Genomic DNA, 27482 nt, shown 5'->3' on the forward strand with positions numbered 1-27482 from the left:
CTTGCAATCAGCCCCGAGCCCCGGTGTAACCAATCGCTGCCTGGCCCGCAGCTGATCGCATTTGAGTCGTTTCGTGTACTGACAGCTACGTGCCCCCACCAACATGGCCTACTTCCTGTTTCCGCCCACCATCAAGGCAGCCCGTCTATAGGGAAGCGTACCACCAACCTTACACAGCGTCCTTTCTGATCGGGAGGGAGATTTACAACATTGATTCTTTCACTCTTTATCACAGGCATGCATTCATAACTCTCACTCACCCACCAGGGGATTGTGAGAAGTGTTTATTCATGCATGAATGCTTGCCTTATACATAGGATAAACATCATTTGTTACAAAGGAACATGGAACGAATCTGAGTAATTAAACCCACATGAATTAACAGGGCTGAATTCAGAATGAATGGCTTCAGAACTCAGAGGAAGTGCAGAAGATATTCAGGTGTTATTCCTGCGGCATTGAGTTGAAATTCATTAGGAATTTGAAGCCATTATTTTAAAATGTTACTAAAAATGTTCACTGCATCATGTACTGTAATTCTGACACAGGTTAAATTCACCAGCTTACACGGCACTCAGACCAAGGTGTTTTTTTCTTTTCTTTTCACCAATACAGGTAAATTTATAGAAAATAAAAACTGAAACATGTGGTCTAAAAAGGGTATCAGCCTTTTTAAAATATTGTAATATATATATATATAGTATATACTGTATATATAACACAACATTGAATATAAGCTGCTGCCTGCTGTGCAGCTAACTAGAAAGAGTTTAAACACACCAGACAACAAACAAACAAACTAACAAAGTAACAAATAAATAACTAAATAACTGGCTAAATCATCAGCAGGAAGTCATCTGTCACACTCTAATCTCCCACAAGTGGTTTTCTCATTATCAGAGCTGGGAGGACTGGATTATTCAAATTCACCCGAGCAGGGTATTCTGGCTCATGAGTTGCTCAGCGGTAGGATTGCTGGGCTGAGTGCTGCCTGCCCCTACTTGATCTGCCAGTGAATACGCACTTGATTAAAAATTGCACTCTCCTAACTAACTCTTGTTGACATTGGCTGGACATATCATTTGCTTTTGAAAAAAAAAAAGTTCCTGTAATATTGATTCAAGGAGGACTTTTTCAGTGTTTACTTTGCTGTTGATTGATTTTGTAATTGAACAATGAGGTGGTGGCCCTCTCTTCATAGCGTCCAATGCATGTTCACGGCCCCACTCTCTCATATAAACTCCTGGAAACCTGATAGCTGCCTTGAGAGGTGACAGATATAACAGAGAGAGTTCAAGGACCACCTTTTTAAAGCAAGGGCAAAAGCAAAGTGTACGAGTGAATAGAATAATGTGTCATTGTGGCAAAGTGGTAAGTAAGGGGAACAGGTGTAGCGGTGATGCGGTGCAGGAGTGACAGGCAGACAACGGTATTCCAGTGAAAACAGTGCTTTATTCTTTTTTCCAGGTCTGGTGACCGCAAAGCAACTAAATCCCCGGCGATACACAACGATGTGTAACGCACGGGGATAACAATAAACAAGGCACAGTCCTGAACAAAAACAAACAGACGGTCACCAGTCCTGGGTGAGTGCAGTATTGCTGGGGCAAACACAGATAGTGCGGGGTGCAGTGGTGCTCCGGATAGTGCTGACCCTTGGCGACAGCTCCGGAGTAGTGCTTTAACTGTCTGGTGGTGAAAAACACAGACAATTACACAGACAAACACAACACAACACAACACGTAGTTATTTTCTTTTTAACGATGAGAGCTCCTCTCTCGATCCTTCTCTCTCCAAACGTTTAACCCAAACGAAGGAAAAGAACAGCGTTACCCTGGCCCCTATATGTAATCCCGCATGATATCTAGGTAAACGGTTGCAGCTGCCTTATTACTTGCAGCTGCCCCTTGTTTACCTGTCAAATCAATACGGTCTTACAACAGAGTCTCGCTTCCTTCCAGGCTGACCCACTTTCCGGTCCCGGAAACGAACTGTCAGGCCAGCCCTTCCAGATACTTCTCCTCCCGTTCTTTAGCGCCCTCACAGGTCGGGAGGAAGATTTATCACCAGAACTCATTGTATTTCTGTCACAGTCATATAAAACTAACAAGAAATATCTCATATAGAACGGCAGGTAAATCATTGCTAGTTTTTAACATTACGGATAAATTGCTCAGGAATTTCGACTTTGTCTTTGCACTGTGTGGTTGCAAGAGGCACATCATACCTCAAGGTATCGATGAAATCTCTGAGTGTGACACGTGCTTTGCACTGATGTGTGTGTGTTTGTTAAGAAGAGTCCTCAGTGAAAGTGACCACGCATTGCCCAGCACAGCTTTGCGATTCCTGTACTACTATTATGGCTTCTGGTGGACTTTTGCATATCATGTTGTAGTTTCTTTGATTACATAATGTTAAATAAAATATTTAAATTATGTTCATATTTTTATTTATTATCATTTTTTTTTTTTTTAATTATGTCTCAATCCTAAAATTCTAGGTGATGCAAAACTTTTTGCCATAGGTGCACATACTGTATTAACTCTGTATATCCATGGTTTTGTTATTACACTTCAAATTACAAATCCTTTCTCAAGTTGTAGTGTGGTAATAATTCTATAGAGTGATTGGTCTTCCACATTCATATTTCATATTTCTTTCCAATAAAATTTAAATCAATACCTTAGCTAAATTCAAAAAGTTATTAACATAAATGCTAAAACTATATTTGAATTATACTTTCCGGATCTATTTCAAAGTTCTTAATAAAAATACGAAAAAATATAATTTTATCTATAAATTCAGGGCTCATTCAAAGTACTTGACCAGTGAATTTACGAACAAGAAAAAAATGAGAAAATGACTCCATTGAGAAAAAAAAAACCTCTTTAATTTTTATTTAACCACGCATTTAAAGAACAAAGTTACATTTTAAGAAAAAAATATCAAAGGTTCATAAAACTAATGTTTCAAAATAACCCATAATATCATTCAATTTCTGATAAATACCCAACAAGCTCTACCCAAAGTCAGTTAAAACCCATCTATAGCATAGAAATATTAGATGTGATTTAAACAGTTAAGTTTACACACTATATTATATCAAGAAATGTCTTAAGATAAGATAAATAGGTTTAATAATTGTATCAACACATTCAAGAGTTATTGAAGCAGGTTCCAGCATTTAACATGTTTAATAGTATTACTATTGATAAGAAGAACAGAGCAGCCCCACAGCACACAGACACAGCCCCACAGCACACAGACACAGCCTCACAGCACACAGACACAGCCTCACAGCACACAGACACAGCCCCACAGCACACAGACACAGCCCCACAGCACACAGACACAGCCCCACAGCACACAGGCACAGCCTCACAGCACACAGGCACAGCCTCACAGCACACAGGCACAGCCTCACAGCACACAGACACAGCCTCACAGAACAGACACAGCCCCACAGCACAGACACAGCCCCACAGCACACAGACACAGCCTCACAGCACACAGACACAGCCCCACAGCACACAGACACAGCCTCACAGCACACAGACAAAGCCTCACAGCACACAGACACAGCCCCACAGCACACAGACACAGCCCTGTAAGCTGTACAAGCTTCATCACTCCTACAGATGGGCTCCAAACAGCACACAGGAATACAAGAACACAAATGACACTGATGAAACACCTAATAAACACTTTCCAAAGCAAACAATTTCAACCTGATGGGAAAGGAGTAAATCTGGCAGCAAAATACTACAAACACACCCGAAAAAAGAAAAAGCAACAACATATTAATAAACATTGGGAAACATGGAATAATATCAATTTAAAAAAAAACAAGAATTGGCAATTCAAAATTATCTGGAAATACTACTTTGAAAATCTCTATAGTGAAACACCAGAGAAAGATCAAACTACAGAACAGAATTGTATTCAAGAAAAACCGAAACACTGCTGCTGTACCCTTGAGCAAGGTACTTTACCTAGATTGTTCCAATAAAAACCCAACTGTATAAATGGGTAATTGTATGTAAAAAAAATAATAAATAATGTCAAATAATGTATAATTTGATATCTTGTAACAATTGTAAGTCGCCCTGGATAAGGGTGTCTGCTAAGAAATAAATAATAATAATAATAATAATAATAATAATAATAATAATAATAATAATAATAATAATAATAATGTTGCCATACCAATAAAGCACCTTTGAATTTGAATTTGACTTTGACAGAGAGAATGTCTTGCGTTCAGTTGTTTTTAAGATTTGAAAATAGGTGTGTCTCCTAGGTTACTGTCACTCAATTGGTTGACTTTTCTAGTCATTCAGTTGGTAAACCCTCAATCCAGTCATTTGATTGGTAAATTCTCAACCAGAGGTGGTTCCCTTCAAATGAGGTGTGTAGGAAGGTCATTCCACCACTGCGGAGCAAGGGTGGAGAAGGAGCGGGCTCTGGAGGCAGGGGAGCGTAGCGGAGAAGAATCGGCAAGTGCGTGCCAGAGTGGAGATGTGCTGGGAATAAGAGAGGCAGGGGTCCAGGGTGACTCTGAGGTTCTTAGCGGAGGAAGAAGGAGAGAGTGTGGTAGATTCCAGAGGAACAGATAGAGAGATCAGAGGAGGGGGAGGAGGAGGGAAAGAAAAGGAGGTCAGATTTAGAGAGGTTGAGTTTGAGGTGATGCGAGTACATCCAGGAGGAAATAGCAGACAGACAGGTAGAGATACGGGAGGAGATGGTGGAGTCAGAGGTGGGGAAGGAGAAGAAAATCTGAGCATCATCAGCATAGAAATGGTATGAGAAACCATAGGATGCGATGAGGGGGCCCAGGGAGCGGGTGTAGAGAGAGAATAGGAGAGGACCCAAGACTGACCCTTGGGGGACTCCAGTTAAGAGAGGGTGAGGTGTGGAGGTTGCTCCACGCCAGGTTACCTGGTAAGTGCGGTTGGAGAGGTAGGAGGAGAACCAGGCCAGAGCAGTGCCAGAGATCCCCAGGTCAGCGAGAGATGATAGTAGAATAGAGTGATCAACAGTGTCAAAGGCAGCAGAGAGGTTGAGGAGAATTAGGACAGAGGAGAGAGAGGCAGCTCGGGCACACTTTAGTGAGTTGGTGACAGACAGGAGGGCGGTTTCAGTGGAGTGAGCAGAGCGGAAGCCAGATTGGAGAGGGTCAAGCAGAGAGTGGTTGGACAGGAAAGCAGAGAGCTGGCGGTGTACAGTCTGTTCGAGGGTTTTGGAGAGGAAGGGTAGGAGGGAGACAGGATGGTAGCTCTGGAGGGAGGTGGGGTCGAGGGTAGGTTTTTTGAGGAGGGGAGTGATGGAGGCTTTTTTGAAGGCAGAGGGAAAGATACCAGAAAGTAGAGAGGTGTTGAGGAGGGAGGAGATGATGGGGAGTAGAGCAGGAGCAGCAGCTTGAAAGAAGTGAGTGGGGAGGGGGTCCAAGGCACACGTGGTGGGTTTGTGACCCAGGAGCAGGGAGGAGAGGTCAGAGTCTGAGAGGGGCAAGAAGGTGGAGAAGGAGGGCGAGTTACTAGGGGATGTAGTGGGTGTATTTAAATACATTTAAATACATTTAGTTTTCCATTCGGTCGTGGTATTTCTTTGGAGGACTTTTTAGTTCCAATCTGCTTATAAGCATTTCCAACATCAATGACAATGTTCAATCTCATTGAAAAACGTTTTTCATGTCCATTCAGGTAATCTAACAAAGAGATTTGTATTTGATAACCCTTTATTCATTTTGAAGAAAAAGGTTTCTTGCCGAATTCTTTCTGTTTTGTTAAGAATTATAATGTTGTTATCTGGAATACATTTCTCCTTTGTGTTGTGTTTCTATAGATCACCTTAGATCGACTTTACCTCCATTCTCAGTATTTTGATATTTGACAGGTTCTGAACGGATCAGAGAGACAGTAAAGTCTGTGAGTTAAGTGTCCAAAGTGTGAAACATGATGTTTCAAGCTGCGGTCACACAGTTCTGATAAAAATCTGCACTCGTATAAACAATTCCACCGAGTCGATCCTCAAAGCAGGGGTTTTGGGATAACAGGCCAATTACAGGTTCTTCCAGTTTATAATCAATTTAAATCTAGCAGCCTTTCCAAGGTGTGATATCTTCATTTGCAACTTGTTTTTAACTGCAAGTCTGCTTCTAAACCGAGCGATGATACTTGCAATCTTAGCAAAGTATCTGAGGCAGATCTTTTCAACCGATACAGTATTTTGATAATGGTTTTGAAGGAAACTGTCAACATAGAAGCTTCAATATCTCAATTCAAATCTGCAGCAGGATTGTTTACTTTTTCTCAAAGTAGGTATTTTTAAGTTATTTACAGTATTCAATTCGTTATTCGCCTTCATTATTCATTTTTACATTATCTTTAGGACTAGAATAACAGCACCACATTGTTATTCCAAAGCAATTCTGTGCAAATCTATTGAAATCCATATGAATTTGTGACCTGATCCGTACAGTGGACCAAGATCCTAAACCTAAATGTAACACAACATTCCATCTCAAGTGTTCAGTATCTAACCATATTGAATTCTCAGCATGTTAGCATGCATGACACAGTATTGGACTGCATGTATCTGTGTGCATCTTTACACCCACACAACACTATGTGGAATCACAAGCTAACATGTTTAATCACCAGTCCCCTCAAGGAAACTCATTACAGTTCAGGTAACACGGATTGTGAACTGTTTGTGAAACATGTAAAGAATAAAAGTACAGCTAACTTATTATTTTTTTTATTTGGATTTGAGTGCATGTTTGTGTATGTGTGTAGGTTTCTGTATTTAAGTTACCATTAGGTCCTATAACATTTATTAGCGACATAAATAAAATAAAAACTTTTAGTAATTAAAATATCTAGTTATGTGCAGTATGTGTTAATCCCGGTCGTGCTGTTCTGTAACTTGTTCACAATGTGTATCATAAAGTCAAAGCCTCCTCCTCTTGGCTTTAGAGATGAGATGAGACATGCCTGATATACGTAAGTAAAGTTGCTGAAAGTAATCAGAGCGCGTGCAGCTGTTTGATTTCAACTCGTCATTCAAACCGACTAGTTGCTATTATTGTGGTTACTATTGCCGCAAACCCTATTCTCGATTATTTATTTATTTATTTAACTTTATTTGCTATACTAAATTTAAATAGATAGATAGGACAGCGAGGAAGCAGAATAGTCGACATTGACATAACATTCAGAGGGCGTGTACAACAACGGAGATTTTCTTTCAACACGCAGAAAAAATACGCACTTTACCCTGCTGGAAATTCCAGCGCTGATCACCAACTAGGGTTGTGATTTGGAACAATTTAAACTGGTCTGACCACATCTCCCAGCTCCAAGCCGGTCTGACCACATCTCCCAGCTCCTAGCTGGTCTGACCAGCGTCTCCCAGCGCCTCCTCGATTCTTAATATAGGGTTCTGGTGTAAATTATTCCTTTGTACATTTTGACCATTGTATGCGATGTCTTATCTGACAAAGCACTGCTAACTTCCATAATAGTTATTAGCAACATATCCAAGACATACGTAATTTGATTTATATATATATATATATATATATATATATATATATATATATATATATATATATATATATATATATATATATCGTCCTGGCATGGGTTTTGATAATTTAAAGTAAGTTTAATGTCCGTGATATAGACAGCCTGATTTTCACGCGTTTTAGAGAGAAAATTGGGGTCGCAATGCATTTGCATTTTTTCCCCACCTAATTATACGCCTTTATCTTCAACATTGGCAGGATAATTTCTCCCACTCGCAAAGCCTTTTGCATCTTCTGCTCATGGCTGATTTAACTGAAACGTCAATTGATTTTCAGGGTCCATAACAAGCCAATTAGTCACATTTCAATATCGTGGACTTCCATTTAACTTGAAAACAACGAGGAAGCAAAAATGTCGTCACAACAATGTGAAAAAAAGACGGGAAAGAAATTCCAAGCCCCCCAGCTTCGGACAAGACGTAAAACCGAGAGCCTATATTGGAAGTGGCTGCAGCAGCAGCTGTTGATGAAGTATAGTTCACGCCCTATCATCTGTAAGTCGCTTTGATACAACTAAGCGTCTCTGCTAAGTGACCAAATAATAATCATTCGGTGTCTTTGACATAGAAGACTGACAGATGCCTGATCTGTCCCCAGCTGTTGTTTAGATGGACCCGTTGTATTAAAATGAAGGGCTGCAGTGACGTTTACAGGTACAGGTAGGCATTTCTGAGGGCTGTTTGTGATTCTAAATCACTCGCACAGCTCTGTTAAAGTGCATATGTCCAATCTGTATACGCATAACTTGTACTGGAGTTAGATCTAGAAATGCCTGACCTCATACATGCCAAAGTATATGGTCCTGACAATATATATATATATATATATATATATATATATATATATATATACATTCTGCACAGTAGAGTTAGTGAAAACCACACTCTGTGCTCTTCGTGCGGCTGACACATCTGCTGATCACTAACTTATAGAAAGGTAAGAACGCTTCATGATGTCTATTTGTATTGTCATGATGGTCGTGTCGTGTTGAGTTGGGCGGTGGGGGGATACGTCTATTATATGATGAGCGTCTTGTGCGTATGACTCCTCTCATGTGTATGATGCATTCTTTTACAGCAGACATCGTTCACTAGCTTGCTTTTCCTTTTGTTTTGTTTTTTCATTTTGTTGCACCGCTAAGTTTCTCCATTTGTTTTCTGTTAGTCTCTCTCTCTCTCTCTCTCTCTCTCTCTCTCTCTCTCTCTCTCTCTCTCTCTCTCTCTCTCTCTCTCTCTCTCTCTCTCACCGTCTTACTGCGTGCACGTGTCCAGTAAGAGACACCAGCGTTTAGCTAGCAAGATAACGGAGCAAGTGAATTGGATTTCAAACTGTAAAATAGCGATTTGAATTTATTCATTTATCTATTTTAACCTGGGCTGTGGGCCCCTCGGCAGGCCAGGCCCTGGACAAATGTCCCGGGTGCCCCCCACCCCCGCCCCCACAACCCCTTAAATCCGGCCCAGGGGCCAAGGTTAGTAGAAACAATTGGGTCAACCTTGGCCCTCATCGGTTTTACAGTTGTGCCCACTTGCTTTGTGCTGGGCAAGGCTGCCCCAATGGCTTCTTGAAACTTGGGTTGTGTTTTTGATATTGTACATGTGTTCATACCGGGGGGGGGGGGGGCGGCGCTGGTGACGGATCAAGATTTTTGCACATGGCTGACATCTATTCCACTGACCTAAACTTAAGGGCTACGCACACCGGGAGAAAAGCAAAAGACACGTGTACATAAAAAAAAACAACTGTTGCTAGTCAAGGAAAGAAAATACTGTGTGAGACGAAACAAAAATAAATAAAACAAAGAAATAGTCTGCGTACACCCCAAACTAAAAAAATGACGTTTAACAGTGAATGTTTTTTTGTCATCTGGTTTAACATATAAAGTATTCAAATTATTCAATTATTCATAATATCTGTAGATGAGTTTATAATCTTTTTAGGTGTAAAAGTGAGTGCCCTGGCAGTGTGAATGTGAAATTCCCCAGGGGCTGATGGGTCCCAGACCCCCTTGTGCCTAGGAAAGCATGCACTGCTGCTCCACATTGGGTAATCCAGACAGTCCACTCCTTATTTTTTGCAGGCGTCCAGCCCTGCTAGTTGTTGTTTTAAATGCTTCCGCCTCTGTGGGTCTAATTATGCTATGGTCTCATTTTGTAATCTGATTATTTATTTTACAGTTGGGATGTTTAGTCAAATTTAAGTGTGTATAATATATATATGCAAGGTATTGCATGCAGGCAATAAAAATGTGCATTATAAATATCATATGGGAGATACTGAAATTGAAGAAGGGAACTATGAAAAAGACCTAGGAGTTTATGTTGACTCAGAAATGTCTTCATCTAGACAATTTGGGGAAGCTATAAAAAAAGGCCAACAAGATGCTCTGGTATATTGTGAGAAGTGTTGAATTTAAATAATGGGAAGTAATATTAAAACTTTACAATGCATTAGTAAGACCTCACCTAGAATATTGTGTTCAGTTCCGGTCACCTCGTTACAAAAAGGATACTGCTGCTCTAGAAAGAGTGCAAAGAAGAGCAACCAGAATTATCCCAGGTTTAAAAGGCATGTCGTATGCAGACAGGCTAAAAGAATAGAATCTATTCAGTCTTGAATAAAGAAGACTACGCGGCGATCTGATTCAAACATTCAAAATCCTAAAAGGTATAGACAATGTTGACCCAGGGGACTTCTTTGACCTGAAAAAAGAAACAAGGACCAGGGGTCACAAATGGAGATTAGATAAAGGGGCATTCAGAACAGAAAATAGGAGGCACTTTTTTACACAGAGAATTGTGAGGGTCTGGAACCAACTCCCCAGTAATTTTGTTGAAACTGACACCCTAGGGTCCTTCAAGAAGCTGCTTGATGAGATTCTGGGATTAATAAGATACTAACAACCAAACAAGCAAGGTGGGCTGAATGGCCTCCTCTCGTTTGTAAACTTTCTTATGTTCTTATAATTTGTTATTCCTGAAACCCGTTGCTACCCACCAAACCCCTCACCCATGGATCTTGACCCCTCCATGCACACTTTCAGAAAGGCTCCGGCACCGTTGACTGCAGGCATAATTACGTGTCTCTTCTTCTTCATGTAGCGTTCCTATGTAGTATGTACAGTCATTTCATATGAGATCGCACTGCGGGAGGGGGGGTCGTCACAGCCTGAAACATTTCCAAAGGGGGGCCCAGCAAAACAAGTTTGAAAACGCCTGCTTTAAAGGACCATAACTATGTGTATGTATTCTAGGTAATGTGCTAGTGTTACCATTTGTAAACTACTCTGGAGCAAAGTTTCACAGACTTAAAGTTTCACAAAAATAATTGGTGCTGGATGCAACATTACTCACAGCGCTACCTCATTTCCTTATGGGACGGTAAGTCAACTCTGCATCAAACATGTCTGCTCTAGAAATGCTCAATACATTGAATATTGTAGGATGCTATAAACAATGTTAGACTGCTATTAAAGAATTAGCAATTCAGTGTTAAAGAGTACGGAATGAAGGTATTGGTAAGAAACATTCGAATTACTTTATAATTTTTTAATCCAGGTGTGCACAATACAAGACTTTCAAGGTCCAGATTCTTCCTGGTCTTTGTTTAACTTGCATCCTATATTGCACCTGTTTAACTTGCACCTGTAGAACTCCTCTGTTTGTATCCTGGGACACTATCACCCTTCATGTAAATGTGCTTTATTTTGCTCTTATCAGCCCCTATTTTACTGCATTTAATCCTGTACTTGAGAATACTGTAATCTGCCAAGTTTTTAACCTGTAGTACTTTGTATTTACTCACATCCTGATGTAACTATCACTATTTAATCATATCCTGATGTAACTATCACTATTACCTGCTGTATTATTGAATTGTGGTTTGTCAAACTTGTACTTTACTTGAACAAAAGTTATTGTATTTCTTGCTCTTATTGTATTACTTGTATTGTAACGCTTTAAATGTTTTTGCTTACGATTGTAAGTCGCCCTGGATAAGGGCGTCTGCTAAGAAATAAATAATAATAATAATAATAATAATAATAATAAATAACTGAATTGAACCAACAAATTAGTTCATTCATTATTTATATCCTTATGGGACGGTAAGTCAACTCTGCATCAAACATGTCTGCTCTAGAAACACTGAATAATGCATCTATAAATGTGTTAGAAAAGATGTTATAAACAGTTACTGTTATTAAAGATAATAAGAGACTAGCAATCGAGTACGGAGCTAAGGTCTTGATAAGAACTTTATAAATTTAATCCAGGTGTGCACAATACCGGTCTTCCAAGTCTGCATTCTTCCTGGTCTTTTCAGAGGGAACATCCTGTATAGTTAATGGTGCCTAATGTCCTCCATCTAAGACAAATAGGACTGCAAATATCAATACTGGTTAATTATCTCTTAAAGCTTCGAAGGTATTGTTGCAGCTGAACCAGGAGTAGCTTTATTTGGGATGATCCAGAGGACTGAACTGACATAGTAAGATTTTTTAAAGTGCTTTTTTAAATGAACTAATAACATTATTATATTCGGATGTATTTCTCCTGATGATGTTCTTAATCATGTCTGGTTTTGCTTTATTTTAGATTCCAATGACAAAGAATAGCATTACATAGTAGCTGCTTAAGAATGATTTATTCCCATAATGATTGCTTGATGTGTACTTCATATGAGCTCAATATGAATTTAGAATGAAATGATGCGTTAGTATGTATGTTTGTGATTGTTATTAATGGAAATAAAAGTAAAGCATTAACTCAATGTTACAAAGTAAACAGAAATCCCATGAAACAAAATAAAACATTACAGTATAAAGTATTTCAAAATGTGTTTACAATGTGAAACTCTTAAACTTGAATTACAGTGCAGTATTTTGTTAAAAAATTTGACAGAATGCATAGTTTTAAATACATTCTAGTTATTAATAAATACATTACTACATTTTTTTTTTATTTGAATGTAAGTGAAGGGATAGTGAAATGGTTTTAACTGAGTATCATAAATTGTATATTGCTGCTTTCTTTTTATTAATTTTTTTATAAAGATCCATAAGAAATACCATGGGCCGGGTAACTGTAGATGATTTGAGTTTAGCCTGCCTGCAGTTAATTCCTAATCAGAACCAGCTGTTAATAACTCTTTCTGAACAGTGTAAAGGCATATTTGGGCACAGTCAGTATTCATTATTGGACAGCTAACAGAAGACTCAAACCTGTTCAGGAACAATGACAGTGGAGACGAGAGCAGAGGGGTTTTCTGATCCTCCTTCAAAGAAAGAACTGCCTCTTCTTGAAGATCCGGCAGAAGCAAAAACAAGAAAATGCTGCACTCCCAATATAAAGGTATGTGCTAATGTGCCTGGTCCTTGTGCTGTACGTGCTGTAGCGGTGAACTTGTAAAGATTACTGCTACAAAAGAGCTCTTTATAAAAACACTGACTGACCCAGAAGATACTCAAGGGGGTAATAACTAAGGCTAGAAATTGTAACACTTTCAAATATTGGCTGCAAATGTATAATGAAGTCTGACTGACTACCACAGGAATAACACTTGAATATCTTGCACTTCCTCTGAGTTCTGAAGTCATTCATTTTGAATTCAGTCTTGTTAGTTCATGCAGATTTAATTACCCGTATTCATTCCATGTTCCTTTGTAACAAATGATGTTGATCACGTCTATAAGCCTAGCTTATTACCCATTTAAAAAGCCATACCAACCATCTCATTGCACTGTGTGCTATCAATCTGCCCTGTGATTTTATAACGTGGATATGGCTGTTGTATTCCTCCGCACAAACCAACTGCATATGAGATATCTTGGTATGATTAGATAATCGTCTTGTCTTCGAGGAAAAGCAAATGCAGAGGAGACCCAAATGTTATCCATGTTCCACCAATGCAGAATGGCTGGGTGGGATCTTTGTTCTTCATATTACCTCAAACATGGGTTTCTGAAAAAGTGACTTCTAAAATAGACTGAATCCTGTACCAGTTATCACAATTACTGATGCAGAAACACATTTTTTAAGTAAAATACAGCTTGCTCATTAAAATGATTTGAAGATAAATCTCTGTATTTAGTAAGCAAGCAGTCCAATGGGGGTAAAACAGGCAACAAATATTCCAGCCCCATCCCACAAACCAGCAGGGGTGCCCCAATACTTCCTGGAGCTGCTCTTTTTTGGAGTTTCAGATCTGAACTTTATAACACAGCTTCCACAGCCTGCTCTGTGTGCTTGTTATGCACGTGTCACAAAGGGAGTTCAAGGTTATACACACAGTAGCACACGCCACCACATCTCAAACTAATACATTCACAGTAGCCTTCAGTGCGGTCGATACAATCAATGATGAGCTTTAAACTGTACAGTAGGTTCTTTATGCACACCACATGGCAGGACTGTGAAGATGATGTCATAATGCACAATTACTATACATTGAAAATGATTCAGCTTAGCAATAAGGCAGTGGCCCAATAGAAACCGACAAACATTATCTACAACCTGAAATGACAAACTATCGGCTGCAAAATAGTACATTGATTTTGATGGGTTAGCAAAAGTTGATGTTACACCCAAATAACTAAACTTAGTGGAAACCCAGTTTAAGAAATCTGCACAATATCTGTAGTCCTGCAAGGCCAAATTGGATATATTAATATATACCCTCCCGTATTTTTATATTAATTCATTTGGAAGGAGATTCTCTGGCTAAAAGAGAACTACATGGAAACCCACACTACCCGAAAGGTACTAGCATGGGAAAGTTGAGACTTTGTGGAAACCCGGCCGGTGTAACTACAGTGCAGTTAGACACTTAATCCAAAGTGTTGTTTTATTTGTTTGTTTGTTTTATTTGTTTGTATATCTTTGTTTTCTTGACAGATGTTTTTGGTAGCTCTATCGTTTACATACTTTTGCAAAACATTATCTGGAAGTTACATGAAAAGCTCCATTACCCAGATAGAGAGGAGATTTGAAATTCCCAGTTCTGTTATCGGGGTTATTGATGGCAGCTTTGAAATGGGTAGGTACTTTAAAACCCCATTTCCTGTGCAATTTTACACTGTATGCTATGGGCATGTCTGCTTGGTTTAAGGGACCAGAACTATGCTTGTGTATTTATTTTAGGTAATTTGCTGGTGTTACCATTGGTAAGCTACTTTGGAGCAAAGTTTCACAGACCAAAAATAATCGGTGCTGGATGCATGCTGATGTCTATTGGAACATTACTCACAGCACTACCTCATTTCCTTATGGGACGGTAAGTCAACTCTGCATCAAACATGCCTACTCTAGAAACACTCAATACATTGAATATTATAGGATGCTATAAACAATGTTAGACTGCAATTAAAAAACTAGCAATTCAGTGTCAAAGAGCACGGAACGAAGTTATTGGTAAGAATCATTCTAATTACTTTATAACTTTTTAATCCAGGTGTGCACAATACAAGGCTTTCAAGGTCCAGATTCTTCTGGTCTTTGTTTTTGCATCCTAAATAACTGAATTGAACCAACAAATCAGTTCATTATTTATAGATCCCTATAAAACCCGTAGCAGCCTTTCTGGAAATGGAAGTAGTAGAACAGGACAAGGTAGCGAGACTAGACAAGGTAGCTTGGAGTGGCACATCTTGTATTAAGTACACATCTCCACAGCTGTGCACTCTGTAGGTAATGGGAATTGTGGTAACTTTATTATTTATTACAATGACTCAGACAATTCTACTTTAATAGAGTATTCAAATTACACGGTTTATTGATTAATAAAAGGTTATTCGTAACAGATTATATTCAATATTTGATTACATTCATTGGTGATTCAAGATACAGGAACATCACAATTATTGCAACACATTCTTGTAGTCGAATAATGGCAGTCACCTAACTTGCAGTCAAAATAGTAAGTAGCCATTTTACCTTCAACTGGGCACACTCTCAGACAGGTTACAGAGGAGAGGTTTCTTCCATTCAAGACCAGAGAGAATTCAGATAGTGTAGTCTCCTTTAAGCTTATATAGAGTTGGCTCTGAAAATACACAACCTCATTCCTAGACATTCTATAGTCTAAACATCTGGTTTTGGTCAAATTATGCTGACACAGCACTCTCACATATAGCATGGACCTTTACAATAGAGACCCCTTCTCCGCTCCACATTGGACCCCTGTTAGCCCACTATAATAAGAAACTTAAATCCATCTTAACCATGGATTCCTTTAAGACTTTAAGAATCTTTCCAATAGTCCACACTCATGCTTTTACACACAGACAATGTTAAATGTGTAATTCATCTTTACAACACGATACCTACGGCATATATTCTGATTACACACTCTGCCCCGAGGCACTTGCAAACTCCCCTGAAATAGCCCATAGTCCATCAACAACAATGCAACAAATGCAACCCAATTCCCTGCCCCTGGGCATCAGTCCCTTCTTTTAGTCCAGGTGCCTCCCTTCTTTTAGTCCAGGGGCCTCCCTTCTTTTAGCCCAGGTGCCTCCCTTGAATCCCTTTACAAGGGTCACTGCAGATGCAGTGGTGCACCAATGTTGGTCTGTGGAGGCCCGTCCGTGCAACCCCTGCAGATTCCAGCTCTCATGCGTGCACCACCCATGAGCGATTGGAAGCAGCCACCTTGCATCTTCTGCTTGCTCCGTGCACACTGGAGCTCCATGCTCTGCAGTATCCCAGACTGCACACGCCGGTACAATATTGTCACTGTGAACATGTTGTTGTAATAAACTGTTATTCCTTGTAAATATTCCTCAAAACCTTCAATGTATTTAGAGAAGGAAAAGTTATTCTAATTGGCTTTCTGCTTGTTTTGTATTTTATTCTGATGATTTTCTTCACAGCTATAACTACGAATCAACAATATCAGCTTCAACTAACTCCAGCACAGTGAGCTTCCCGTGTTCACAAGACCCAGGCCAGCTTACAGAGCTTGAGGCCCAGCAACAATCTTCCAGAATAGCGGGTAAGGAACGCTAATGTGCACTGAGATCAATACAAAACCAAAAAAAGCTGCCTACCCTATTGAGTCTGTGTGTAATGGGCAGTGTTGTGTGATGCACTGCAGTTACAGATTCTGAACCCTGTCGGTGAGATGAGGTTAAAAGCTCTCTGACCATGAATGCAGATGAGAAAGGCTTATTTGCACAGTGGTTAAGAAGCTCACTTGTGGTTTGCTTGGTCGTTGGTTTGTGCCCAGCCTCTGCTGACAATAAAAAAAAACAAACAAAAAAAACTTGATATCGTATTGAGTCTGCATCTGCATCAATAACCCTCTCATGGATTGTGTTTTATTTTACACACACACCCTTTCTTTTGTCCAGCTTGTGAACATGATGGAGGCTCCCTGATGTGGGTTGCTGTGCTGCTGGGAAACATGTTACGAGGGGTTGGTGAAGCAACCATTCCACCGCTGGGAATTTCATTCATTGATGATTTCGCCAGCCCAGAAAACTCAGCCTTTTACATTGGTAACTCTGCCTTTGACTCATGATAACTGTAATCAAGAAAAATCGATCTGGTGACTCATTGGTTTGTTTTCCCAATGTGTGTTTCAGGGTGCCTCCATACCATTGCAGTGATTGGACCTCTTTTTGGGTTCACGCTGGGTGCATTTTGTGCAAGGCTGTATGTAGACATCGGGTTTGTTGATCTTGGTAAGTCAGAAGAAACAGTTTGCAATGATTGCTTAAAACCGTTCTGTATTTAGACAGACAGTTAACAGTATCATAACATTCCAGTAACTTTACTTCCAGTAAAGCTTGTGTTGTGTAATTTAAAATGTTTCCACTTTAGTTAATACCTAAGAGCTTCAAACACATTAAAGGGAATTACATGGATTGTGTGAGTATGTGCACAGCCCTAATAAATACATTACTTGCCTGATATGTCATTATATAATATGTATAATTGATGCATGCCAAAGCAAGTTAAAACTGTACCTTAGCTACATTTACACAATTGTTTTTAAATACCTAAAGAGTTATCTTTTTGTTTGGCTCACATTTGATCAAATTTACTATAGGCTTGACCATTTTTGTGTGGTCATTATTGCAGGAAGTATTACCATATCAATGAAGGATTCCCGGTGGGTCGGTGCTTGGTGGCTTGGCTTTATAATCGCTGGAGGAACTAGCTTGGTTTCTGCATTTCCGTTCTTTTTTCTGCCCAAAACTCTGCCCAAAGAAGGGGGTCCGGAAAAAGATTCCACCGCTGCAGCAGAACAAAATCTGTTACAAGGAAACCAGCAAACAAACGCAACAGACGAGCAGCCCAAAATCATAGACGTTGCAAAGGGTACGTTTTATATTTGGGTGTTTGTGCTCGCTCCCCCCTCCCCTCCCCTCCCTCCCTCCCCCCCAACATTATTTATGTATTTTAATGACAATCTCCTTTTTACCTGCAGGTTTTTTCCCAGCTTTGAAGCGTCTGCTCACAAACAAGATCTACGTATTCTATCTAATTGCAAACATTATAATGTTCAATGCCTTCATCATTTTGATAACATATACGCCAAAATATCTTGAACAACAGTTTGGAGAATCCACATCCAAAGCAAACTTTTTAATAGGTAAAGTACAGCGTACAATTCTGACCCAATTACTCTGACAGGTGTTTAGCTACAAAAAATATAGGAAGAATTTTTTCTCCATTAAAAATAACCAATAGGCCTGTAACCACCTTATCACTATTATAACACATTTATTTTTGAAAAAACATAAGGTATATAAATGATGGACATTGACAATGTTTTTGGTTTCTTTTTAATCAGTCTATCATTCATCCATGACCATGACACGCTTGAGTCACTTTAACTGAAGCACATGCACTTAATCGCCTAATTAGTGAGACAGTTGATTGGACACTGGATATGGTGTGATTTCAGCTGTTGAATTACAAGCTTGAATAAAAGCAATAAACAAAATTGCAGAAAAAAACTAATATGCCACATTTGTCAAGAGAGAAGCACCTTCGTGCAATCGGCATTTTGGAGGCTGGACTAGGACAGCGTACTGTGGCTCACCCTCTTGGGTGCTCACAGCCAGCAATTTCAAACCTGGCAAGACGGTATAACCAGACACACTCTGTCAATGACAGGCCACGAACTGGGAGACCAAGAGTCACAACACCTGCCCAAGATCAACAGATCATTTTGCAGCATCTTCGTGATGTCAGTTATTAATCAGCACAATAAAAAGTCACTGCACCTGCTCTAAAACTGTTTGTTATTTTATCTAAATAGAAGTGATAAGATTTTTTGATGCTCAATGTATGTGTATATATATAGAGAGAGAGAGAGAGAGAGAGAGAGAGAGAGAGAGAGAGAGAGAGAGAGAGAGAGAGAGAGAGAGAGAGAGAGAGAGAGAGAGAGAGAGAGAGAGAGAGAGAGAGAGAGAGAGAGAGAGAGAGAGAGAGAGAGAGAGAGAGAGAGAGATATACCTAATCATTTGCTCCGTAGCGTTGAATACAAACCATATATTCTAGGCTAGAACTATGTACACTGTCCTATAAGAACTTGCATATTGTGTATCGTGTCTGTCCACTAATTCCAAGAGCTGTGTCAAGCATTTTGGAAGTTGAGGGCCATTAAGCAAATCTTTGTCTTTAGGTGTTACCAGCATGCCGGCTGTTTCCTTGGGGATTTTCTTTAGCGGTATTATCATGAAGAAGTTTAAGCTAGATCTCCTGGGAGCTGCCAAGGTAGCCCTGGGTACAGCCATCCTTGGCTGTCTCTGTACCTTCCCTTTATTTGCATTAACCTGTGACAATGCTGAGATCGCTGGACTCACAGTTTCCTATGGAGGGTGAGTGGTTTTGGCTTTCATTATCTAGAACTATTTTTTTGACCACTAACCTTATTGAACTGATTCTTAAACTGGGATTGTATAGTATTTTGAAATTGACCGTTTTGACATATTATTAAAGCAGCAGTATTTAATTGTTTTGAATTCAGATGAAATTAAAACACATTTAAAAATGCTTTTTGAGCCAAGGTTAACGTGTGATGAATTGCAAAACTGGAAATATACCAAATTCTGCCGAGTCAACGCCCACGGGACGTGAAGTTGTCGTTAAGGTAAAAGTGGGCGTTTGCTCAGGCAGAGGCATTATTAACATTAAGGAGATTATGTTTACAATTAGGCATGCTGAAAATTCAAAGGTGGAGCACAGCACACAGTCACGCTAAAGAATCGAGAAGTGAAAAACAATTCAGAGTTGCTGCAGTGTGTCCACTGTTCTGTTTCAAATATTTTCACAAACATTAAACTTTAAAGATACAGTGTGTGGTGCAAAAGCACATCATGAAAAAACACATTTGTAGATGAAGAATGGTAGAATAAAAGTCACTACATTTAAACACACACACACATATATATATATATATATATATATAATATATATATATATATATATATATATATATATACAGTATATATACATATATAACATGACATTTTCCATCCACTAAAATAAATGGATTTACATAATCTCTAAGTAAGAAATTGGAGTGCCCAGTGTGAAAACACAACAGGAAATAATAAATTAATGTATCATCCAAAGTAGCACTATCGCATAAAATGTTCAATACAAAAATCCAATAAAGTGTCAAAAAAATAAAAAAAAAAAAATAATCCAAAATATGGATTGTAGTGTAACAGGAAAGCGTAATCAATCAGATGCGGAGTATATCATCTGATCCTAAACCGCTGAACTCTGTCTTCGTCATCTGAACCTTCGCCATCGATGATGCAAGTACTTGTCTGAATCATTAATGCACACAGTAACTACTTCTAGGCAGTTTTTTCTATTTACATCCGCCGAGGTATTTCCCCTCAGGCATTATTTGCGCATGGTTATTGAAAAATGGAAAATAATGGTGAGAATTTTACTTTCAGCTATCGTGAGGGTGGGGAGGGCGATCTTTCAAACTGGGGCGTTGACTCGGCAGAATCTTGTATATAAAAATAAATAAACATCAATGACATTCAATTGAAGACATTGCGAAAGACTTCTCGTCTAAATGGTTGTCACTGAATTGATTTTGTTTCTTTTAGCTTTTCTAAATGCAACCCTATAGAGTGTTAAGTGTTTAGTTATGGACGTATTTCAGAACAGGGATTTCAGACTTGGAGAGCAGCGTGTCGGTGGCCTGTAACTCTGGCTGTGGTTGCCCAGTGAACCAGTGGGAGCCAGTGTGCGGAGAGAATGGAATGACGTATGTTTCCCCTTGCTTCGCTGGCTGTAACATATCCAGAGGAAGTGGAAAAAACACGGTGAGGTCAACCTACACAGTACTCCATTCCCGCTCCCATCTGATCCTTACACCATAGTTACTAACCCCCTGGGGTTAGTTCACCATCACACTTCAGTACCCTCTACTGCCCAGGCTCCCCAGCAGTCCAGGATGGGCTTCCTCTCCATGGTTCAGGAGCTTGGTCACATCAGTTAGCTTGAAAGCAGGAGTAGAAGTTCCATGCTGCTGTTCTGATCTGTGAATGGGTTGCAGCAGTGACAGCATATCAAAAAGAAAGGAAAGCCTTCATGACATGCTTTCACACTGCATTATCTTTCCCTTGCTCTAGACATTTCATGACTGCAGATGTATTGAAGCTTTTCCCGAGTCAGGATCTGGGAATTTCTCGGCAGTTCTGGGCCAGTGCCCCAGAGAGGAGAAGTGTTCCAGAATGTTCATATATTACTTGGCGTTCCAGTCCTTGAGCTTCTTCGTGTTCTCTCTGGGAAGCACTCCGCTGTACATTATAAACCTCAGGTAAACCAGCCCTCCTTCCTTCCAGTGATGTCTACTGTTACAAATGCATTCCTTAACATTCCTGTGTCCTATTGCCATTGTAAGGTATTGACAATCATTCTGATTGGCTCTTAATGCTTTTTTTTCTATATAGTCTGTTAAGGGGCCTTGAGTACAGAAGCCACTCTTCAATTTCCAAGATTCCATTTTGCAGACAGACCCAGCTCTCTTGCATTGTAATTAGACACTTGCGTGTTGTGAGTGGGGTCACTGGTTTGCACCCAGCTCAGCCCTGTTACACTAGTACACAATGCAAACAGCATCAGAATGTAATGTCTGTGTATCTTGTACCACTTGGAGTTGTGGCAATAGCAGTTGTTGGTATAGTACATGGAAAATGTATTTGTGTTTGTGGCAATGCGCCCCGCCCCTGTGTGCATTTGTGTGTTTTGTGTGTATGTTGCGTGTGTAAATGTTGGTGTATAGTCATTGGTACACGGGATATAAACGGGTCTGTGTTTCACGTGTATTTAAATAGTGTATATTTGTATTTAGGCACGAGGAGAGCACAAATCACTTCACGTGCTGGTTAAATGTAATATGTGAGCACGGGGTTGCACAGAATTAATTCACGTGCTGGGATTCAAGTGAATAATTAATTAGTAATTGAATCCCAGCACAATAGTATATATAGACGCACATTTCTTGCACTCAGGGTTAGGTGTTCAGAGAGTGGAGAACGGGTGAGAGAGAAGGAGTAAAATCGTCAGCGTAATTATAAATATAATAAGTGTATTCTCACCGTGTTTGTTCGTCTCCGTTTCACCTGTGTGTTAGTGTCTAGTCGTTTTGTCTGTCTGTTTATTTTGGCGTCAAGTGCCGTGTCCTGTTTTGTATTCCATTGTTCAAACCTTTTATTTGTTATTAAACGCTGAGTGCAGCCATTGCACTCGGCTCATCATCACAACCACCGTCTCTGTCTGTGTATTCCTCTCTGGTCTGACGCCACCCACTCTGGCCGTCTTTGTGACACGTGGTGTCATCGTGGGATAGCCGCGCCTCCAAGCGTCAGACCAGGAGGGGTTTTGTTTAAAAAAAAAAAAAAAAAAAAAAAGAAAAAATATAATGGCAGAAGACGCCACAAAATGGCGGGACTGGTTCCTGGAGAATGCTGGGCTGGAGGCCCAGTCTCTGCCCATAGTCGTCCAGGCCCTGTGGATGATGGACAGTGAGAGATGGGAGGCCTATCAGGAGGAACACACCCCAAACACCTTGGAGGAAGGTGTGGAGTTTGTCCTCAGCTACCTGGAGGCAACCATAAATGGAACAGCAGCCCAGGTAGCAGGACCACCAGCAGAGGAGTACCTGCTGTCCCCATCTCCACCAGCAGAGGGTGAGTACCTGCTGTCCCCATCTCCACCAGCAGAGGGTGAGTACCTGCTGTCCCCATCTCCACCAGCAGAGGGTGAATGCCTGCTGGTTTTGCCTTCACAGCCCAAGCGGGAGGCAGAGACGGATAAAGAGGTGAAGGACAGGGAGGAGGAGTGCCGCCTAAGGGCCAGGCATCCACGGCGATGTAACAAGCCATCGTCGGGGTGCCTCCTCTGCGACCAGGATCACCTGTTCGCCCACTGTCCCTTCCGCAGTTATGGGGAGGAGCCTGAGCGTCCACAGCCCAAGCGGGAGGAGCCTGAGCGTCCACAGCCCGAGTGGGAGGAGCCTGAGCGTCCACAGCCCGAGTGGGAGGAGCCTGAGCGTCCACAGCCCGAGTGGGAGGAGCCTGAGCGTCCACAGCCTGAGTGGGAGGAGCCCGAGCGTCCTACGCCTGAGTGGGAGGAGCCCGAACGTCCTACGCCTGAGTGGGGGGAGCCCGAACGTCCACAGCCCAAGAGGGGGGAGTCGGTGCGTCCACAGCCCAAAAGGGAGGAGTCGGTGCGTCCACAGCCCAAAAGGGAGGAGTCGGTGCGTCCACAGCCCAAAGGGAGGCAAGTCGGGGCTTCCACAGCCCTGGGACCCAAGCCACCAGCAGAGGGAAAATGCCTGCTGGTTCAGCCCCAAGAGCCGGAAGGGGAGGGGTTACAGGCTCAACCCCCTGGAAATTTTTGGGGGGGAGAAGGGCAGGATGCTGGTGTCCCCCAGCAGCCTCTCGCTATGCTGCTGAAGGCAGCACGGCGCGCACATGCCCAGCCGCCACAGCAGAGGGAGCCAGCACCGCCAGGAGCAGAGGAGCTGGAGCTGCCTCTGCCTCCACCACCTCCAGGAGCAGAGGAGCAGGAGCTGCCTCTGCCTCCACCACCTCCAGGAGCAGAGGAGCAGGAACTGCCTCTGCCTCCGCCACCACCACCGCAAGGAGCAGAGGAGCAGGAGCTGCCTCTGCCTCCGCCACCACCACCGCAAGGAGCAGAGGAGCAGGAGCTGCCTCTGCCTCCGCCACCACCAACCCCAGCAGCAGTTTCGCTGCCGGAGATCGTGGGGGAGGTCCGGAGACCTGCTCCCACTGCAGCTTTTTCGCTGCAGGAGTTCTTGTGGCCGGAGCCCCACAGGAGGGAGCTGCCGGCTACGAAGAAGGGGGAGGTCGGGGGACCACCTGCCCCCGCAGCTTTTTCGCTGCAGGACGGGACCAACAGGCTGTCAGCCGTGCCACTACCGGCAGGGGTGCTGACAGCATGGCCAGCCATGGGCCCACTGAAGCCTCCCTTCCCAGCCCGAGACTTTGTCCTGGACTGCTGGGTTTTTAAGGGGGGAGGTGGCCGTTGAGGCCATGTGTGCTGCGCACAAGGGGGGGTATATGTGGCAATGCGCCCCGCCCCTGTGTGCATTTGTGTGTTCTGTGTGTGTATGTTGCGTGTGTAAATGTTGGTGTATAGTCATTGGTACACGGGATATAAACGGGTCTGTGTTTCACGTGTATTTAAATAGTGTATATTTGTATTTAGGCACGAGGAGAGCACAAATCACTTCACGTGCTGGTTAAATGTAATATGTGAGCACGGGGTTGCACAGAATTAATTCACGTGCTGGGATTCAAGTGAATAATTAATTAGTAATTGAATCCCAGCACAATAGTATATATAGACGCACATTTCTTGCACTCAGGGTTAGGTGTTCAGAGAGTGGAGAACGGGTGAGAGAGAAGGAGTAAAATCGTCAGCGTAATTATAAATATAATAAGTGTATTCTCACCGTGTTTGTTCGTCTCCGTTTCACCTGTGTGTTAGTGTCTAGTCGTTTTGTCTGTCTGTTTATTTTGGCGTCAAGTGCCGTGTCCTGTTTTGTATTCCATTGTTCAAACCTTTTATTTGTTATTAAACGCTGAGTGCAGCCATTGCACTCGGCTCATCATCACAACCACCGTCTCTGTCTGTGTATTCCTCTCTGGTCTGACGCCACCCACTCTGGCCGTCTTTGTGACAGTGTTGGATTCAGGTTAGTCTAACAAACGCTCTGTATTGTACATGGACAGGTGTGTTGAGCCAGACCTAAAATCACTGTCGGTGGGCATCTTCACAATGGCACTCAGAGTGCTGGGTAGGTTACATTTATTTGTTTTTACTATTAAGAAAGATAATATAACAATTAAGTTCTTTCAAAACACGAAAATTACTAACATCTATAAATGTATTGTAATACTGTCACACAGTATCCCATGTCATTTACTTCATATGATTTCTTTCTTCCTTAATGTTCCAAATACATATTGTTAATTGCAGATCAATAGGGTCCCATTGTAAAATCCCACAAATGCTCTTATCCAGTTAGAAATAAGGGAGCAGATGAACAGAGAGTATGGGCTAGATTATCCAAGTCTTAAATACCAATTAAAAGATAAAACACCAATTCTCAAATAAGAAACTTAGGACCATATTTTCAAAGTTTCTACTCTAGTCTTTAACTGCTATTTTTTTGAAAAAGGTAAAGCACCTTAATTTCACAAAACTAGAACTAAACCACCAAGTTTCACATTTCAGTTGCTCTTAAGCACTCTCTCTGTGTTTTTGTTTTTCATTTTCTAACGTTAACATGTTTTTTTATAAAATAAATATGAGAAAGACTGGAGTAAACGCTTTGACATTATGGCATTATTTATATTTATATAAACTTTATATAATAAATTGACTGTTAGTACTCTCTGATTTCTTTTCAGGTGGGATCCCAGCTCCAATTTATTTTGGAGCCCTGATTGACTCAACATGCATAAAATGGGGGACCAAGAAGTGTGGGGGTCGTGGAGCATGCAGGATGTACGACAACATCTCATTCAGGTAACACATGTGTCCAAGACTAAGAGTAATTACTTGCATATGGAATTCACAGTAAGCTCATTCCTAACCTACTTTTCTGTAAACTACAAAGACGCCCCTTTAATGCCAATGAGCTTAACTGAACATTCTGTCAACCACTCTAATGCGATATTTGTATAGTAATACTAAAACAAACATATACATTTCTATGACAATTCTCATAGAAAAAACACCTCCCTAACTCTGCTTGAAGCCCTGTGCGCCTCCCTAACTCTGCTTGAAGCCCTGTGCGCCTCACTAACTCTGCTTGAAGCCCTGTGTGCCTCACTAACTCTGCTTGAAGCCCTGTGTGCCTCACTAACATTTATTTCACAGGATCTTCTTCCTTGGATCTAACTCTGCTTTATTTCACAGGCTCCTCTTCCTTGGATTAATATTGGGCCTGCGCTTGATGGGTTACGTCTTTTTTGGGTTTGTCATCGTTCAGGTAAAAAAGAAATTCACAAGAGACCACAGAAAAGCTTCCGCTGAAGGTGAAGTCTTTTTGAAGCAGGAAATGAAAAACAACGTCCTTCCTGAGCAGAAACCTGCTGGTCTGAGTGAGAAGGAAGTGGAATCCAGTGCCTAAACAACCTGAACTGCAGCAGCGTGTTTCATTTAAATGTGCATAAGAGGGGCTCTGGGTGGAAAATGTTGAGAAACACTGATGTAATACGTTATGAAAACAGTCAAAGTAATCAACAGATGTACTGCAAGCAGTTGCTGTCTCATGGGTTTCTAATGTTATCACGCGACACTTTGAAACCCCCTGCTTTCAAAGCATTCTAAGTGACAGCTCCACTTTCAGCCCCAAGAGGCTGAAAGGCTTATTTTATACATCTTCAATTTGGAAATATATTTCATTTCTTATGTATCCTATGTATGTTTTGCGTAATTCTTATTTACTTAAGCACATTTCTGTTTCTGCTTAAATCCTTCTTTACCAGGCTTAGTAACTGATGTCCTTTTTTCAACTACAAGAATCTTCTGAAAAGACTCCTAAATGATACAAAGTGAGTTAGTCTTAGAAATTACCGATAGGGGTGTGCAACTAATTTCTGCCCCATCTGAAATTGTGGCAACTGTGAGTTAATGAATAACAGTGGTCATTTATTTCAAAGCCCCTACACTTAAGAAATACAGTTTAGGAGTCTTTTCAGAAGTATGCAGAAGTGTGCAATTTTTTAATAATTCTCTGCTGTGTTCTTGCACTCATTTTATACAACTTTTAAAATGTGTGTAATATTTCACCCGATGGTGGCATATCAGTGGCTGTTTTCTGTCTCTTAATGTGGTTGCGTCTGTTCATTTAAATCACAGAAAGTAGTTAAAACATGTTCTGGTTTCTTTATGTAATAATAGGACATACAATTATAAAAAGACACTTCAGATGAACCTGTTCTCATTGATGGTGATGTTTTGTACTGATGAGTGAATGAGGCTCCCTCATATTTGGTGGCTTATCATTTGGGTCACACTTTACATTGTGCCTCTAATAAATGTATTTACATAGTAGTTACTTATTAAATACATGTGTACTTACACATCATTACAATGTTATTATGCACAGTTACAATGTACTTAATGTGTAAATCTGTTTGCATGATATTATGTAAGTACACATTTTTTACCACAAGGGGCACACATTCAAGGAAATACACAGAAGCTGAGAGAGACTAATTAATCACAGTGTTTTTTGTCGATTCAATAATTGTAATTCATTTTGTAAAAATAAAAAATGAAATTTAAAGTTAACCTGTCTTATGAATTGCTTTATTTGTTTGTTACTGTTACTTTTTCAAAGACTTTTGTAAATTGGGACTCAACTTTAAGTGGG

The 27482-nt window shown here is 40.8% G+C and overlaps 1 protein-coding gene across 13 annotated transcripts; it reads left to right on the forward strand.

The window, feature by feature from the left end:
* The first annotated feature begins 7934 nt into the window (after positions 1-7934).
* LOC117414830 (solute carrier organic anion transporter family member 1C1-like) lies at positions 7935-27400 on the forward strand. 13 transcript variants are annotated; one of them, XM_059027716.1, is made up of 17 exons: positions 7936-8083; positions 8187-8248; positions 12006-12077; positions 12749-12940; positions 14483-14624; positions 14729-14861; positions 16459-16580; positions 16939-17085; positions 17173-17271; positions 17672-17911; positions 18021-18185; positions 19224-19419; positions 20727-20889; positions 21199-21386; positions 24829-24893; positions 25510-25627; positions 26021-27400. In XM_059027716.1, the coding sequence occupies exons 4-17, from the start codon at positions 12824-12826 to the stop codon at positions 26232-26234; spliced, it is 2109 nt and encodes a 702-aa protein (XP_058883699.1). In that variant the 5' UTR covers positions 7936-8083; positions 8187-8248; positions 12006-12077; positions 12749-12823; the 3' UTR covers positions 26235-27400. The 13 variants fall into 13 exon arrangements, 12 of the variants coding, with proteins under 12 accessions (XP_058883699.1, XP_033880537.2, XP_058883700.1 ...); XM_034024646.3 differs by having other exon boundaries at positions 12819-12940; XM_059027717.1 differs by having other exon boundaries at positions 8187-8242.
* The last annotated feature ends 82 nt before the right edge of the window (positions 27401-27482 follow it).

Source organism: Acipenser ruthenus, chromosome 7, assembly GCF_902713425.1.
Source record: "Acipenser ruthenus chromosome 7, fAciRut3.2 maternal haplotype, whole genome shotgun sequence".
Lineage (NCBI taxonomy): Eukaryota > Metazoa > Chordata > Actinopteri > Acipenseriformes > Acipenseridae > Acipenser > Acipenser ruthenus.

Bases quoted from the DNA above. Each gene is read 5' to 3' on its own strand.
- LOC117414830 (XM_059027716.1), top strand. From the start codon at position 12,824: ATGACAGTGGAGACGAGAGCAGAGGGGTTTTCTGATCCTCCTTCAAAG. The intron at 14,625-14,728 runs GTAGGTACTTTA...TATTTATTTTAG, and splicing joins TGATGGCAGCTTTGAAATGG to GTAATTTGCTGGTGTTACCA. The intron at 25,628-26,020 runs GTAACACATGTG...TTTATTTCACAG, and splicing joins TACGACAACATCTCATTCAG to GCTCCTCTTCCTTGGATTAA.